The 18167-nt window shown below is 36.8% G+C and overlaps 2 protein-coding genes across 2 annotated transcripts; both read right to left on the minus strand.

Moving 5' to 3' along the window:
- Positions 1-1376: 1376 nt before the first annotated feature.
- On the minus strand, positions 1377-5905 carry LOC113313519 (peptide chain release factor PrfB3, chloroplastic-like). Its single transcript, XM_026562303.1, has 6 exons — positions 5470-5905; positions 5086-5300; positions 4625-4825; positions 3583-3786; positions 2544-2727; positions 1377-1743 (listed from the first exon to the last, which is right to left on the minus strand). Exons 1-6 carry the CDS (start codon positions 5657-5659, stop codon positions 1454-1456), a joined length of 1284 nt encoding a protein of 427 aa, XP_026418088.1. The 5' UTR covers positions 5660-5905; the 3' UTR covers positions 1377-1453.
- Positions 5906-6390: 485 nt separating this feature from the next.
- On the minus strand, positions 6391-14269 carry LOC113314432. The gene is made up of 13 exons (XM_026563224.1): positions 14156-14269; positions 13976-14080; positions 13793-13884; positions 12828-12925; positions 12574-12625; positions 11794-11886; positions 10694-10804; positions 9881-10259; positions 9228-9712; positions 8598-8707; positions 7689-7747; positions 7121-7308; positions 6391-6795 (listed from the first exon to the last, which is right to left on the minus strand). The coding sequence occupies exons 1-13, from the start codon at positions 14250-14252 to the stop codon at positions 6607-6609; spliced, it is 2058 nt and encodes a 685-aa protein (XP_026419009.1). The 5' UTR covers positions 14253-14269; the 3' UTR covers positions 6391-6606.
- Positions 14270-18167: the final 3898 nt, after the last annotated feature.

Here is an 18167-nt window from a genome sequence, read left to right on the forward strand (position 1 = left end):
CCAACTCTTCCTTGTTCATCTACTTCTTCTATGTTAGTTCCTCTACGGTTCGCTCCCAATTTTTTCTTACCTCCTCCTCGGGGATCGGGAGTTTTAGAAGTAGAAGGTGTTACCTCCATCTTCTTCTTCTTTTTAGCCGCATTGTTCCTGACATAAGCATAAAACTTATAAGCCTAATACTTCGAACAACAAAGGAATACAAACTATATGAAATATGTATTTGATTATCATTTACAGAGAGTAGTTCGGCTTATATGCACAAAATACTTCCAAGCCGAACATATATATTCGGCACAAAACTACTATTATCGAATAAGCCGAATCCATATTTACGAATTAAAACAACTATTCGTCGCATAATGATTTCATAAAATGAGCCGAACCTCTACACTTGCAAAAATGAAGAATTCTAACAACACATATTCGGCTCAAAACAAATAGTATTTGAATAAGCTGAATCTATACTTAGGAATTGTAACATATGTTTGGCGCATAATAATATCATAGGATACGCCGAGCCTATACACTTGAACAATCTATGAAATTCTACAAATACATGTTCGGCTCAAATATAATTGTATCGAATAAGCCGATCCTAAATACAAGGCTTCTATTTAACAAAGTTCGGCTCAAATCTCATCTAAACTTTTAAGCCGAACTGTTCATATGCATTTTCGAGTTCAGTTTCAAGAACAGTTCGGCGCAAATCTGGGAATACTTTTAAGCCGACCGTACCCTGTAACCGCTGCAAAACCCTAATTTTTGACTATTAAACCTATTATACCAATCAAAAACATCAAATACGAGATGGGTTTGTAGAAACTTACTTTCTTATTCTCATTTCAGGTGTTGGTTCTTCACTTTGTTCTTCCGGTTCGATTTGTGGTTGGATTTCACTTTGTTCTACATCTTCATCTTCAATTGGTGCTTCAATTGATCTATTAGAACGCGTTACAGTTTTACGACGACCCATTATATAATAGAGTTTAATCGACGATCAATTTTTCATGAATCGACGATTATCAGTTTCACGGCGATGCGATATGAAGTGAGGGAGTCAGAGGAGGGAAGGAAGAACAAGACTAGAAGAAGATTAGAAAACTGATTTAGTGTTTTTTGTATTAGGTTTTTGTATTAGGGTTAGGGATAGATTAGTAATTTAGAAGATTTAAGGGCATATAGGTAATTGAACTACCCATAGATACCCCTTATAAGGTCACCCAAATTAGAACTATTGCTTTGTATGCCTAGAAAGATTTAGGTATGCCCAAAATCAGCGTTCATATAGAACAGTATCAGCTGCTATGCAATGATGTTCCCCTGGTGTAAAAGCCCAAGAAGGCAACCACTACCTACTAGTATACATACAAACTCTAAGCACAGAATAAAATCATTAAGGGAGAAAGAATATCATAAAGAGAAAAGAAAGACATTTTGTCTTTTATGGTTACACTTAGATTGGATCACTTGTCTGTCTAAAGCTGATATTTGCTCCAATAAGAGGTTCAATATTACCATCGAGAACAGAATTCAAGTCAGGCAATTGAATTCCAGTTTTTACATCTTGAACCAACTTGTATGGATGAAAGACATATCTTCTTGCCTCTTGACTTAATATATCACTGACACTATCTCTCTTTATACTCTTTAAACTGGATACACGCTGTTCTGTTGCAATCACAAGAAGCTTCGCTTTCAAACGATTTAGGGCCTTGATTTTATTCCCAAAATGGCTCCTTTCATCTGTGAACATACATATTCTTTATTTTGATTAGTAAAAGAGCAAAAATACATTCCTTCCTCTTTTTGTTTTTACTTTTCTGGAAGGATGAAATGAGAGTGATCAATTTAAATCATAAGAGAATAGGGGCAAAGAACAAATACAGAAACAAATGCCCATATAGCATCTATTCGACAGATCAATTGCACCACTGTGCTTTTCATAAGAGAATAGGGCTTCAAGGGTTACCTACTTATAATTTGCAGTGTTTACAAATCACACACTGTAAGCATTTTACTAAGGCAACATACCCATAGCAATGCATAAATTTAAACCTAGCAGTGTGTATAAAATATAAATACTCTATCTACCAGGATACTTGACGAGAAACATTTCCTATAACTTGTTCTCCAAAGATAAAAAAGAAAAAGGGTGTCTCAGACTCTCAAACCCTTGAGGCCAAATTTTCCTATAATTTTTTACCTGTAAAAGAGCAATAGGAACAGTTGAGACTAAAATAGAGTGTTCTACAGCATCCCCCACCCACAGAAAGTCTAACATGGAGAGGACTTTCTTTCCTCCAACTAACCATCCCAAATCTACCAAAGAGAGAACAACCAATAATGTTACTTAGTCATGAGCCACTGCTCTCTTTTTTCTTAAACTCTGATCCATCTTGGCTTCTCCTCCTAATAACGATATTGGAAGTTGTGCTGGTTGTATTTCCCAATTTTGTGTGATGGCAGTGATGCATTTATTCTCAGATTATATATGGGATAGTTTATATTCATGATAAAAAGAAACTAGGGAATACGAATAATACCTGATGACTGGACCTCAATGCCAGTTGGAATATGTCGAACACTAACTGCAGGTTCACTTCTACAAAGTAATTGCTCTTCTCCATGAGGTGAAAGTGATGAGAACACCATATCATTATCATCTAATTGTAGGTCCGGAGTTGTTTCAAGAAATAGAGGAATAACATCCACAGTTGCTAAGTTAGTCTGCAAGATTGGATAGAGTTAGAAAGATTTCATCAGTAAACTATGAACTGCGAAGAGAACAACAACTAGTATCTTGAGCAAGTTCTTTTTTTCATTAAGCTTGAAATGCATTAAACAAATATTCCATTTCACTTATTTTCCTTGCAATGAAGTATCTACTATATTTTTCAGTTATATTTCTATTGTACCAAATATCCTTCTTCAAAAGTGACTATGGCCTCTCTTTATAAGGCTTCTACACTTTGTATTACTTATTGTCATTAAAATACCATATCAGATAAGCAACACTTTGTTTTTGATTTCCACTTTTGTTTTACAAGAAATTGTGAACATCTAATCACTGTATATGAATAAAATTACATTCATGTTCCCCACTAATAACATAATTGATTAAATAACAGATGCATTTTAGATCACATGTCCAGTCAGGGACATGTGAATCATCCATATAACCAAGGTATGGTTGTACTTTTAACATGACAGCTTTTCTCGACAGGCCATAAAACCACTGGCGTTGAGGTTAAATAGAACTTATGTTGTGAGGAATTAAAGGGAAATGACAGAAGGTGCATTCACATCATAAATGGAAAACAGGAAAATTAAAATATAGTTTGAACGATAGAGCTAGTCGCCATGTCTACCGGTGTCCACTTTCAGCAAAAGATGAGAATTTGCTTGGACAGGACAACTAAAATAATTTCCCTTCGTCAATAAGTTGTATACTTATATGACTTATAGTTGGAAATTCAAAATGGTTCTCATTTTCCAGATTTTTCTTCCGTGACATGCATTTAGCAAGTCATAAGAGATTTCAGGAGAACTATTTGGTTGTATGAATGGAGAACTACTACAAACCTCAGGGTCATTGTGTGAACCTTTAATCATATAGTGGACACCTCTCTCTCCAGAAAGATAACCATAAGCATATTCAGATTCAAACTCAAGGGTTACTAACTTGAAACCGCCATCTTTAGAGGGATATTTCTCAACTATCCTCCCTTTGTAACCTTGCTTAGCACCCCATTTTCTATACATGCTTAGAAGCTGTTCCGCCCAAACCTGGATATGGAAGTGTGTCAGAGAAACAAACAGTGGGAAAGAAACATAGAAGCAGAAGAATAAGATATATGCTGAGAATCGGTTAAAGGTATATCTAAAGAAATGCCAGAAACAATACTCCAGCAAGTTGTTCATTGTTAATACATGGACTAGAAGTTGTTCACATGTAACGTGGGTCGATTTGATTTTCAAAAAACAGTCGATCAATCACCCCCAACAAAGAATTGAGTTCCTTCATACCCCAAAATTAACCAAAGAAGCTCCTAGCAGAACCCAGCCAGAAAAGCAGAATCGGTACCGAAAAGCCCACACCCCATAAGCTTAAATGTTAAGTAAGGTATGAGCTAGCCATTAAATCCTAACCAATCAGATGATATGCCACACATAGAACTTGGGCCAGAAGAAAACCATTCCAATACTTTCTGCTGGAGTAAGAACCAGATAGCTCCTTACTAATAGACTTCTACACAGATAATAACTGAACTAACCAGAAATTATTGGATTGGTTTTGGTTTGTGCTGGGAAGGGAAAACAAATTTCGAATGACTCTTAAATGACTAGCAAGGAAATACCCTCAAAGAAGACCTAACAGTAAAACAAGAAACCCAAAACCATCCCGATTGAGTTGATCTCAACTTCCTGAGAATTGTTCTATTTTGTCATGTGTGCCAACCAGGTGCACGGTTTTGCTAGTGAAAGCTAAAATTTACTGAAAGCAGATAAGATGAATAAAACTAATTTTACGTTTAAGAGAATCACGGTTTCTTATAATAAAAATCATCAGTATTTAATGGAATCTATGGAATTTGAAACAGAAGGGCAAACAATGGTTTCAAACCTCAGGGTTGACACCTCTAGACCCAGCTCTTATAATCACGCAAGCACCCTCCATGTCGTATGGTCCACTAAGAAGTTTGGACATCTCATACCGATCCAAAAACTTGCTAACATCAACCGAGGCACTGTATGCTTGCTTGAAAAGCCTGTAGTTTATAGCATCCATGTCTGCTAATTGGGTGATCAGTTTAGCTTCTTCAGCCTGCAAGAATAATTTCAATTACATATTCATTGTTAGTGATCTTTACACTCATCGAAACACCAGTTGAAGAAAAGTATGTTTCACATAAGCTTATAAAGATGCCTAAACATGTCCAAATAAGAGGATAGAATTACCTAAAACTACTCAGATACGCCATTTGATACCAAGAGAGACATAAAATCTAAATTTGGTAGGCTGTGCATCAAAGATTGTCTCCACATCCTAAAATAACTATTAGAACAAGGTAAGCAGAACATCACCTTATATCGTAAATCTTTGAGAGCATCAACTGATCTAGTTGTATCTCCCAACTCATTAAGAATTTCATTTGATTTGGCAACATTATCCCAGAGGTCATATTCACGAAGCATTTCTTCCTGTTGAATTTGTCTGGCTTCTTCCATTTCTAGTGCAGGTATCAACATCTCAGCACGAAGAACAGCGTCATCAATCTTTTTCTTTAAGGAAAACAAACCTAAGAGAATCAAGACAGCGGAGAAATTAAACTCCACCACACAAACAAACATCACTGGTTTAAGTTATTAAAACAAAATTACAATTAAAAAAATAATAATCTATTTTAAGAAGAAAAGAAATCTCTGAATTTACAAAGAAAAAGAGATAGAAGGTGAAGAGTGACAAACCAAGTTCCTTATAGGCTTTATTTTTATCCTCCATGGATTGTGAAGCTCGAATTGTTAAAGAGATAAGGTGAGACTGTATCCGGGTTATTCTTAAGCAATTAGTGTTACTATTACCCCATTTTTTACCAAAAGTATCCGAAGAACACCCTTTAGCCATTAAAACTGGTGACTCCGTTTTTATTTTTGCCATTAAAGAAGCCCCTCAAACTGGCACAACAGAAAAATTGAGAGCCTTCTTCCTTCCCTCCTTAGTTTGCACTGCGAAATACAACACTTCTCTTCTGCTGCTGCTGCTGCTGCTGCGTAGAATGATATAATCAGGACACTTTGGAGCACAGTAATCCCCATTTCAAGCGCCTGGCTATATCATCGTTATAGGTGAAATGGTAAAATGCTAAAACCCTTGTTGTTTGATTTTCTTTTTTGGCAGTAGGATAAACCCTTGTTTGATATATACAGTTATACACCACTCAAATTGAAGTACCGGACACCACACATGTCTATTATTTGGCAATTGCTATTTCTGCCCCATTTATATCGTTGAAAATGAAACTGGTAGATCCAATTGAAACTGGTAGATCCAATTGTCCAAAACTACTACAGTACAGTGGTTTTTAGGATGATGATACCAGTGACCTGACCTGAGTTCGAAACAATAACGAACTTTTGACCTCTAGTGTGATTACATCTTACATCTTGGCCTCGAGCATCTCTCCCCCTCTTATTTGCCATTACCCTTCAATTTCTCTTCTCCCATATTGCATAATAACCCACTGGAAAGTCACTTTAAAGCGAAATCATCGGTGGGTTTTTAACTCTGGGGACATATATGCTCACTCCCACCTGCTGTACTTTCTTTTTCTTGATAAAATTTTAACCCTTGCTTAGGGGAAAAAAAACAGAATCAAGGAATAAAAAACATTAAAAATGAAAGATATTAATTGCATGATGGTTCCATTTCAAGATATACTTCTGTTTCCTTCTGTTGATCCATACTGAACACATCAGGCTCTAAACTAACATGATATATATAGACACTTCCGCTTCCTAGAAATCAAACAAAAAAGCATCATGCATGAGTAACTACCAGATATGTACATGTATATGCATGAAATCCACCGAAGTTTCTTGCAACAATTAAAGAGACTCTGCAAATTGAGGAGACTCGAAATCAAGCTCTTGTTTCATGACACAGGTCATAAACCACTCGCTACTGTAGGTCATTAACCCTTTCTTTGCAGCTACCATTGCATCTTCCATGTCCTCTTCACACGCAACAAAGATAGTTTTGGATGGATTTTTCACTTCTGTTAATCGAAGGAGAACCTGATAAATAGCATAACTTTTTTAGACCGCATTAGATAATTATTAATGTTAATATGGCAGGATGTCAAGTACAAACATCTTTATGCAATAATTTGGCATCTGATTAATACTGGACCTACGAGCACAGGAGGACCTATACTCCAGGATCGATATACATATATAATGTCTGACACTTCAAAAGTTTCAATGCCACATTTAAATTTGCAAAATAAAAATAATTAAGATGTTCTGTGGGTTCACAATGAGAGTCATCCTTAATCTTAGGCAGGCCCCTAAGAAGATAAGATCCGAGAACTAAGAAATTGGTGAAATTATGATCACTTACTTGTCCGCCAGCAGACTTGACAATGGCCGACAGGGTGCTCACTGGAGGTTGAACATGTTTGGCAAAGCAGACTTCATAACCTTCAAGCAGACCACCGGGATTGGCTTTTCCTCTAAGAACAGCATCTTTCAATTCAGATTTGTATTTCAACAAATAATCTTCGTCTTGTAATATGAATGGAAGTTCACCTGGAAAATTAGAGGATGATAAGGCGATAAACTCAGAATTCTTGGCAAATTATTATGGTAGGCGGGATAAAATGTCTGCTGCATCACTGCCCTCGGAAGCAAGGACCACATGGAGATGATATGAGGGTCTAATGTTGACCTCACCATGTTCATCATTGGTTTTGAGTGATTATGAATTCACAATCCTCTGAAAGTTCTAAGCTCATCAAAAGCTGGTTATAATTTTACAGCAAAAATGGTGCCAAGTCATCCTTAATTAAAACAGCCAGTGAGTCATTTTCAAGAGGGACCTACAAGTGATCAGGCAAATGAAAGGGCATAATCACTAAAACTGATCCCTCCTCGCTTTCTCGTTATGCTATATGCATGTTTTAACTTACCAACAAATTTGCCTTCCCTGAAGCATGCTTTTAACCAACTAGTTGAGATTATCCAAGCTCTGCATGATCAGCAACGTTTATAGATTACGGTGTAATAGGTAAATTTTGTAAGCATGACAGAGGTCATATAATAGAATGACAGGAATAAATAACATGTCTTAATATTAACTGCAAGTGAAAAAAAAAATCCGCATGGACGTGTTGCCAAGAATAAGCAACAAGACCCAATATATAACACCTTTATGGTCAATCAAGTGATTTACCGTACATGGTGTAAAGTCACTCTCAATGATATGACTAGCCTTCATATCAGATGGTAGATGAGCTCCTCGGCGATAATATATAGTCGCTATGCCAATGATTACCTATGTATTCCCAGACAAACTCTGTATCTTACAGCGACAATGTGAAATACATAATTTATCCATGGATTGAGCGAGAATCTGGCTATGGCAAAGAATTTTGTTGCTAAAATAATGGAGCTACATAGGGTTGCATAAGCTGGTGTTCTTACATGCTTAGTTTTTCTGCACATTGACTTGCGAATCTGTTTTGTAAGTAGGGAGAATTATCAATCTTACAGACATCTTTGAAGCACACTAGTCTAACTAAAAATGTTTGTTGTTGAATCTTCATCGTGGTCTCTCAGATTTCTTATCTAAGAGTAACCACACTTCATTAACTATGGTCAAACTGAGCCACTGAAGAATGAAATAGAGGAATAAGAAACTACACACAGCACAGTAAGAAAATTGGCTATGAAAACCAAACACCATATTTGAACTATGCGACACCCTTCGCTGGAAATGGAGGTATGATGCATAACTCAAAGTAAAATAAAATTAATTAAAAGGGACGCTCCTTTATTCATCTATATCTCAGAGATCAAGGAATGAACATTCAACTAACCCAGAGCACAGAGCTGTGCAGAAATTCAGCGTTCTTCTTGCCTTCCCAGTAACAACATGTGTGGTATAACTTCCATCTGACACAACAGCACCACCAAGATCTTGAATTATCTGTTATTAACACGAACATCAGTTTGCAGAATTCACAAGGGCACAAATGAGACCACACATATATAGGACTACATATTACCAACAAACTATCCTCCTATAAGCTTATCACCACAAACTACACCATATGATGCTCGTAATAATCCAATTTGGCACAGGATACATTCCATAAGAACATAGTCTATTGATGAACTCCACTAAAAATATATGTCATTCTGTACAGGTATTTTCCCAACTTAGTTTTTGCATGTCTGGCACCATATGCAACGGCTCGTGTGTGATCTCCCTAAGAAGCAATAGTTTTTTAGTTTAGCTTCTACATAAGCTACCCGTTCTACTTTTTGCCACCTCCTATGTAAAACATGCAGTTTTTTGATACATAAGAAATAACCAAATAATTGAGAACCTTCATCTTTTCCGCGATTACACTTAGATTCCACTGCAGAATAGTCTAGGATGACAAATGACTAGAAAATACTGTTCATCAATTGATAAAGGTTTGACGTATTAACAAACAACTCACCTTGGTCAGAAATGATTTCTTAACATCATCAGCAATGTTCATTAGCATGACTCTATGGCATTCTCCAGTTAGAAGTTCATGTCCACGACCTTCATCTATTAAAATATTAGCCAATCTACTCTCTGCAGCATGAATCACTTGACAATTGTTGAGCATTGGAAGATTTTTTAGGATAACTTCACTACAAGATTTGTCTCCTGAAGAACCTAATGAGCCAGAAATATCAGCTAGATCACATTCCAGACTGAGATCACAAGTGAAATCTACATGGCAGTCACTACAATGCCCCCCCTTTACTTTTTTAGACTTTAATGATGACAGTGAGGCTTCCCATGCCCTTCTTTTAACACCTTGCCCAGAACAAGAACAGTGCTTTTTATCTGCATTTTCTGCTAATGTTACGAGATTAAGTTCCCTGTTACTTTCCACTCCATTAAGAGAACTGTTTTCACAATCCTCTACTGAACCACTTCTAGGGGAAGAGCCTGCGAAAAATCGAAAAAGGTGGTGCAATTGCATGTAAGAACCCAAAAACATTCTTTTCGAGAATGAGATTATCTAACTCATCCCAAATGCTAATTATTCCAAATATGATACAGGGTAGGCATGTGAACAAAAAGAGGGGAGAAAAGAATAACTAAAAGTCAACCTACCAATGAACTTATTACTGTTTGTTGTGCCTCCACCATTAACCAGTAATTCGGGGTTAGGGTTTTCACTCTGGGGAAGGGTTGGATCTGGTAATGCTACTTCCAGGGAAGGACCATCTTTTGAAATATTATCACATTCTCCAGTACCCTGCATTTCTTGACGTTGAATGGATACAGATGCTGCTGAGTTCACATGACCTTTTAATGGAGAGCACAGTTTTGGATCATTTGAAGGGTTTGTTGTGGTGCTGATATCTTTATTGAGATGAGAAACCATGAGAGTGGAACCCCCTGGAAAGCACAAAGCCTTCCGAATGTTGGCTTTCATTCGAAGTCCGGAAACTTTACCCTTGTTGTCTACTTCAGCAGTCGGCACAAACCCCTGCAAGCAATAAGCTATCAATGAAAATCCAGTATACAAATGTATAGAAGTAACTTGTTTCAATGCAAGTCGCAGAATTGAACTGCTTAATTTATTGCTTAACCTGAGAAGTCCGCTAGAGCAAGCAAATATAACCAAATTAAAGAAAGATTTAAGGTAGAGATGCCATAGTAACATGTGTTCAGAAGAAAAAATTTCAATCCAGACCCTTTCCCCCTTCCCGACTCCATGGCTTACTTTCAAAACTAAATACTTCCAACAGAAGTTCAATATTAGGAACTTAATTCGGAAAATTTCTTGCTTGGAGAAACTACAGTCATTCATTCAGTAAGTTAGCAATATAAACACAACAAATCAATTAAATGGCATGAAGAGACCTGAACAAAGTAAATACATTTATTACAAGTTTACATCTCAAGCTGTATGTACTGTACCTGTTTAAGCCAAAACCCTTTGGATTCCTGATCACCCCAGCAAAATACTGTACGAATTCCGATACTTTGAAGCCTCTTTTTCAACTCAGAGTACAAGAGCTTACCAATCCCCTGAAATTTCTAAGGTCCATAAATAACTCGAGGAATAATAAGCTTGTAGATGTGTAACATTTTGCACATAAGATTGCATAAACAAATGAGAAAAGATCTATAAGAATGCCAAATAGATTCAGTCTGGTGCTTGAACAGTATTAAGGTCAAAAAATATCGCACAGAAAATATATCTTAGTACCAATGGAGATCATAAATTCTACCAATATATCATAAGAAAAGCTTAGCTCGGGCATTTATGAATTACCAACAATAATTCTAAGCCTTAAAACTTCTCTTTCAGTGATTTTATAGCAAGAAGTTGAGTGCCTCAGATGGGGTCCATACAAAGCAGCCCACACAATGTTATCCAAGGCACCAAGGGGAACCCATCCCGTTTCTGTTGACTAAATGCAACTATTAAAAGACCTAAACACTGCAACAAGTTACAGCCATACAGGATGGCAGCTATGTTTGCTGTCCAGGTTAACCTAAGACTTCTAGGTCTAGAATGTAAGCCTAGCTGATAAGTGAACCAGTCGGTTAGGCAATTCAAGCCGGACAGGTCATTCATGAGAATTACTTCACCACCACACCTAATCGCCCAACGATGACGTTTAGAGTAAAAACCAAATGAGGTAACCTATAATTTGATGTTTTGCACCAAACATCTCTTGGTAACTGCAATAAAGCACAGCTGAAACCTACTAGCTAATAGCTGAAAAACGTCACCCAAACCCCCAATTAAGTGAATAACCAACTTCACATGGCATACAAAGAGTAAACAGATGGGAGATAGAAAGTAGGGCACAAGTACCAATGTGCCACATTGTTCAAAAAGTTGAATTAGGGTACCCATACCATGTGCCTTTCTATCAGAAAATTTCAATGGTGAAAATTCATTTGGTTATTCGAGGGATATACAAAATTTCACTTCTTAACCTCTCAAAATACAGTAGGCGACAACAACAACGGAGAATAACAGATTTTATTGGAAAACACCAAAAAACCTTTTGTTGATAGTTTGAACAGACAGCAGCAAGAGGAACCTCGGCATATCGCGTGTCTGCAGGAATTATTTGATAAGTTACTGCAGCAATCACCTAATAAAGCAAATGATGAGGAGCAATTAGAAACAAAACCTTTTCTATCTTGACATGGAATAACTTATGACTCAGGGATAAAGTAATTGTGTTGCAAGCAGTGTTCTTCGAATTCACACATCTTAGCAATTAAGCGTAAGAATTTTTGAAAAACTTGCTAATTTGTTCTAATACACGTGCAGAGGTCAAATACATCAATGCAAAAACCAATAACCTGATGTTAGCAAATACAACCCTTTATAGAGGTAAGATAAATCTGGTCAACCATAAGACAGTACATTAATTAGCAATGGCGCTTGCATAAAAGCTGCGAGTTGATGCTGGATTGATGTACATGTATCTATTTTTATGCCTTGGTACAATTTTGGTAAAGATATGCACTTGATGACTCGGACAATCATAACCCACCGATATTCTTAACTTGGCCATGGCAACTAGTGCTTTGTCTCAGAAACAAAAACATGCAAACCAAAAGCTTGGGTTCAGTGCAGCTACTTCGTCTATAGGAGCAGTGCGGAGAATCTTTCTACAGCACCCCTACTTAGTAAAGAAGTGCTTAAGAATTATGATTGCCACCAAGACATACTAGATTGATGAGAACAAAAGATGTCAGCATGCAGAAGACCGGGTTCATGTACCAAATAGTACGCAGACGACCCAAACCAACAAGAATCGGAAGAAACTTACAGTTCCAGATGCATTTCTGTCCTTTGATTTCAACAACAGGGTGCAATATTTCCTACAATGACGAGAACATGGATATTAACATCGACTACATCTTGCACCATCAATTTTACCTTGCTATTAAATCGTAACAGTAAGATGCTTTTCAAGAATTTTGGAAATAATATCACTGTATTACACTAGATATCAGCCGAGCTCACAACAAAAATCCATATCTCTAAGACTTGGTAAGTCTGAAATTTAAAGTGAATTCTTACCCAGTGGACACACATTTTTCAAGGAACTGTGATTTCTTTCCGGTATTTGCAGCATAATTCATCGCAGGTAGCTCTTTGGCGTAGATACTTAGTACTTCCTGCAAAGCCAGCAACAGTTTATCAAACTACAAATTGCAATCTTTTCGAACAGAAGTATTTAATAAATATAGACATCAACCACCAGGAAATGAAATACAGTTTTAGTGTAACTTAACAAAATGACCGCTTAAAGCATTCTTGTCACAAAAATGAATTCCCAGACTTAAATTTGATGTGAATGTGGGTAGCATGCAAAACACCAAACTCGAGACAAGCTTTAATGCGCAGGCTACCCATGTGAATTTGGATTAAAGCATCCCTGCAATTATGTTTATAATATCTATTGACACAAGCTCCTCTATAGGATGCGCCTTTACTAAGTGTCTTGGCTAACGCAACAGACGACAATGTCAATTTACAAAGTTTAGCTTGATGCTTGAGTTTTACTGAAATGAGCAGCAACCTCATTACACTGAAATTAGAATAGGTTACTTAAGTTTTACTACAAGACCATCCAAAGTATAGCTCATCTGACAAAAGGAGCATAAAATTCAAACGAGACACACAGCTGTGCTCTTCACAGACAATTAACTCGACGTTTCCAAGCTGAAACTCTCATTAATTTCACATTCTATTTGATCTTATTTTCCCATCTTGTTTCTAGTTAGACCTACACCTATCAATGTGTATCTCAAAAGAATCCATAACACTCCAGATCACATTTTTCCATTCCGCTGAATTTTTTAGATCCTTCACCCCATAAAATCTGAAATCTCTTCTTTCTAGACACGAATCACTGGGATTTTTGTGTAATGCCCATATGATTTCATTACCATTCTTTTTCATCCCCTTTTATCTAGAAGTCGAAGTATCTAACCGTTCACATCACATCCAAATGCATAACTAGATCTAGAGAGAGGGCGTACCTGAAGCAGTGATTTGCTACGGCTATCGATATCTTTGGGATTAATAACCAAGAAAGATTGATCTCCAAAAGTGGAATCACCAGCTTCTGCAACTGAAAAAACTCCAATAAAAGTGTCAAATCACACGTATTTGATATTTGTAAGATTACTTGATTAAAACTAACAGATGGAAAACAAGGTAACCTTGTATTTTGATGTTCCCGCCATGTGGTAATGAAATTTGAACATTAGTTTGATTCGATGATTCGCATATGAAATTACTTCCTTGAACATCGATAGTACAGTTTCCTGCAAAAAAATGAGAAATTAAAAAACGGGGATTGAGAGAATCATTAACTTTTTTAGGGTTTGCGGAAGTGTTACCTACTGAGAAGGAAGAGGGAAACGAAGCTGTTCCCGCCATGTTCTGAAATGAGAATTGGGAAAGTTTTTCTCTTTTGCTTGGTAGGACACTAGGCATTTATAGCATGTTCCAGATGTTTCATTCCCAGTCAATTTGACTCTGACCAATTTCCAAATTGTTTCCCAAAAGCATATTCAATCCCGTTTCCGAAAGTTTCATGTGCTCTAGGATGTTCCAGGTTCGAGCCTCCAATGACGTAATATTGCAGCAATTAACATGGAAGGTGGAGTTAGCTTGTCCCCTTGTGACACAATCTCAGCCCCCCATCTGTTTCGGCTCCCTTGGTTACCCATGAGGCTCGCTGGTAGGCTAGCACGACAACTTGTTCAATTAATGTAGTAGTATGTCGTTGGAGATTAGCTTGTTAGGCTTCCAGCTAGTTAATGTAATACTCTTTATCTAATAATAAAATCCAAAAGGTGGGAAATGTTTTTTTTTACTTTTTTTTTTCACTTTTGTTACAGGAAGAGGGTCTTTGGATCAAGAGAGTGATAAAATCGTACTAAGTTCACTTGATAAGCCATGTTCAATATTCGCATAAATCCCCTGCTCGTTCCAAAACAAGAGACCAACCTTCTTCTTCTTTTTTTCCTTCCAACTAAGAACGATGAACACTCATAAATCCTAACCCCAATTTCATCTGTGATTTATTTAATGTGAAACCATAAAGGTTTTGAACACTTCATCACCAACGAGAGAATTTTGGAAACGAAAAATCGGAGGTACCCAAAATTAAATACAGATTCTCTATTTATATTTATATATAAAAAAAAATCATCTCTAAAACCTTGGTTCTTTCATACCAGTAAAAGAGGAATTAACCATCCACGTTCAAAATGCGAAAAGTGAATATCATATTTTTCTACCATTCAGGTGGTGGTGAAATGTAATAATTCACTACCACATGGGCGACAGTGAACTAGAACATTTCACTGCCATTTTGGTAATGGTGAAATATAATGTATGCAACAAAGAGAAGCTCTTGACGAACTCTGATTTCGTATCACGTATGTAGCATAAACACTTGTTTCGGTTCATCGACAAACCTAAAACACGACTATCAAACCTTAACAAAATAACAAACAAAAAATTAAAAATTGATGGGATAATTAGGCAATGATCAAGTACTCATCAGTAAACAAGAAATTGGTCACGCTTTCACTGCATAGCCTCTGTAGTCTTTAGCCTTCTCATTTTTCCTAGTGAAAGAGAAACAAAAATCCAAAAAACTTTATTATTCTCGTTTATTTATGTCGATTCAAACTATTAACTCTATTGATGTCTTGATAAACCGAGAATGACGAAGTCACCTTGCAGAACACTAGTCTCAGCCAAAAACAAGAAGTATCTCTGCACAGCCGTAAACATGAATTTTCAAAGAAACCTAAAACAAAGATATCTATAAAACAAGGTTTATATAGATTCACCTTGGTCAAGTTACGGTACTTTTGTATCTTCAATGTTTGAAAAACTTGCAACTTTTCTTCTTCCACCAACCTTCATGCCTATCCATGTCCCATTCATGAAGTTAGATTTCAGTATGTTCGAAGGATACCAAAGATAAGGGGATAGGATTTCTTCATTCACAGGGAGAACTGAAGATGGAGCTACATATTCAAATTAGTAAGGCTAAATGGTAGTGAGCATTTCACCGTCACTCTGGTGCTATTGAAAGGTTATATTTCACCACTACTTTTTTGACAGTGAATTTCTGCCTATCACCGCCTTTCATATGGAAGAGAAATTGTAATTCGGTTTTTGAATTATGAAGGTGAATGTTTTATTTCTTTTCCACTGGTATAAACAAACCCAGATTTTACAGATTGATACTCGTATACGTATATGGAAAGAAGAGACAACCATGAATTAAACCCCAATAATACAAATAAAAAAAATCATGTTTTACTCGTCCACTAATACCCTGTTGGAGATGATGGGTTTAAGAATTTTCGAGAGGTTTTGGAAAACAATTCTAGGGTTTATGTTTTTTTTTCGCGCCTAATGGAAAAAAGAAGCAATGGGATAATATGATATAGGTTTTATTTTGAAATGTGGATTTTCTGCAAGGGTAGAGATGTCTGACTCATAGGTAAGTTTTGAATCCGTCGAATTGGGTGAGTTGAATACGATTTTTCCACTCCCTTGATCCAAATACCCCCTCCCTACAACAAAAGTGTTTTTTTTATCATAGAAGCAAATTCATGACTAAAGAGAAACAAGGATACATCTTGGTGATTCTTCAGACCACACTTGAAAGTTGAGTCCGGAGCAGAGCTCACCAATCACCGAAAAAAGTTCTAATCAAGCATGCCATAACGCGCTTTCCCGGGTGATTAGGTTTCCGCATAGCCCAATGATTTGGAATTGTTGGTGAAAAAGCGGGGGTCTAACAACACCACCCAATATTTCGCTTAGCAATCTGTATGGACAAACTCTGAAATACTTTGATAGAGAATCAACTAGACAGTCAGACTCAATCTAGATAAAAGTATCTCAAGGAGTTAATATCTCTCTCTTGATTTGATTTTTACTCAAGTCTTTATCAAATACAAGGAATACTTGGACGGTACCGAAGACCAATGTCCAAGGATCAATCAATATCAATCGACAACCAAAGGTTGGATTTCCAATTGATGATCATGAACGCACAACCTGTATTATTTTAATTATATAAAATATAATGCTGAAAAGAAATAACACAGACACCAGAAATTTTGTTAACGAGGAAACCGCAAATGCAGAAAAACCCCGGGACCTAGTTCAGATTGAATACACATTGTATTAAGCCGCTACAGACACTAGCCTACTGCAAACTAACTTCGGACTGGACTATAGTTGAACCCCAATCAGTCTTCCACCGATTCAAGGTATAGTTGCACTCCTACGCCTCTGATCCCAGCAGGATACTGCGCACTTGATTCCCTAGCTGATCTCACCCACAACCAAGAGTTGCTGCAACCCAAAATCACAGACTTGATAATAAACAAATCTGTCTCACACAGAAAAGTCTATCGAAGGATAAATCTGTCTCCCACAGATAAGCCCTAGTTTTGTTCCGTCTTTTGATAAATCAAGGTGAACATGAACCAATTGATAATCCGGTCTTATATTCCCGAAGAACAGCCTAGATTAATCAATCACCTCTCTACAATCCTTCCTGAATACACAAGCGGATTATCGAGGAATCACAAACAGTGAGACGAAGATGTTTGTGACTTATTTATCTTGACTATCGGAGAACTCTCACGATCTCAGGTCAATCAATCGATTGTACTCGTACGATAGAAGATGCAAGATCAGATCACACAGCTACGATAAAGTAGTATCGGTCTGGCTTCACAATCCCAATGAAGTCTTTAAGTCGTTAACCTGATTTTAGAGAAGAAAATCAAAGGTTAATGGAGATCGACTCTAGCGGGAGCACTAGTAGCACACATACGTGTGGGGATTAGTTTTGCACAATGCTAAATGTCTCCTTTATATAGCCTTCAAATCAGGGTTTTGCCTTAGTTAGAAAGCAATCCATATTCACCGTTAGATGAAAACCTGATTTGGATTCAAGCTAATATTTCTCAACCGTTAGATCGAAAAACCTAGCTTGTCACGCACATTTTGGTAAACGTTTACTGGGTTCGTGAAAACCATGCCCAAACGTGTACGTGTATGTTGGTTCAACATAGTAACCCAAAAAGGTCAACCATATGAGCATTTCATATTAACCTTGTTCTTCTTCACCATAAATAGTTCAATTGACTCAAATGAACTAGTTAAAGAGTTGTTCAATTGCTATGAGATCTTATGTAACTACACAAGACACAATTGAATTAAAGATGATTCGATTCGATTGAATCGTCTCATGAACTTTATAGCCACGGTTTGCATAAAGCATTCCTTAGTAATTTAAGTTTCATGTTCAGAGCACATCTTTAGATCATAACCTCTTAAGTTCACAAACAAGTTCGTGGACTTAAG

This window comes from Papaver somniferum, chromosome 9 (genome assembly GCF_003573695.1).
Source record: "Papaver somniferum cultivar HN1 chromosome 9, ASM357369v1, whole genome shotgun sequence".
Classification (NCBI taxonomy): domain Eukaryota; kingdom Viridiplantae; phylum Streptophyta; class Magnoliopsida; order Ranunculales; family Papaveraceae; genus Papaver; species Papaver somniferum.

Bases quoted from the DNA above. Each gene is read 5' to 3' on its own strand.
- LOC113313519 (XM_026562303.1), bottom strand. From the start codon at position 5,659: ATGGCAAAAATAAAAACGGAGTCACCAGTTTTAATGGCTAAAGGGTGT. The intron at 2,728-3,582 runs GTTTGTAGTAGT...CCAATCTTGCAG, and splicing joins GTTCACACAATGACCCTGAG to ACTAACTTAGCAACTGTGGA. The intron at 1,744-2,543 runs GTATTATTCGTA...GTATGTTCACAG, and splicing joins CATTGAGGTCCAGTCATCAG to ATGAAAGGAGCCATTTTGGG.
- LOC113314432 (XM_026563224.1), bottom strand. From the start codon at position 14,252: ATGCCTAGTGTCCTACCAAGCAAAAGAGAAAAACTTTCCCAATTCTCA. The intron at 11,887-12,573 runs GTAAGTTTCTTC...TTGCTTTATTAG, and splicing joins ACAGAAATGCATCTGGAACT to GTGATTGCTGCAGTAACTTA. The intron at 7,748-8,597 runs GTTAGTTGAATG...CTGATCATGCAG, and splicing joins TGCACAGCTCTGTGCTCTGG to AGCTTGGATAATCTCAACTA.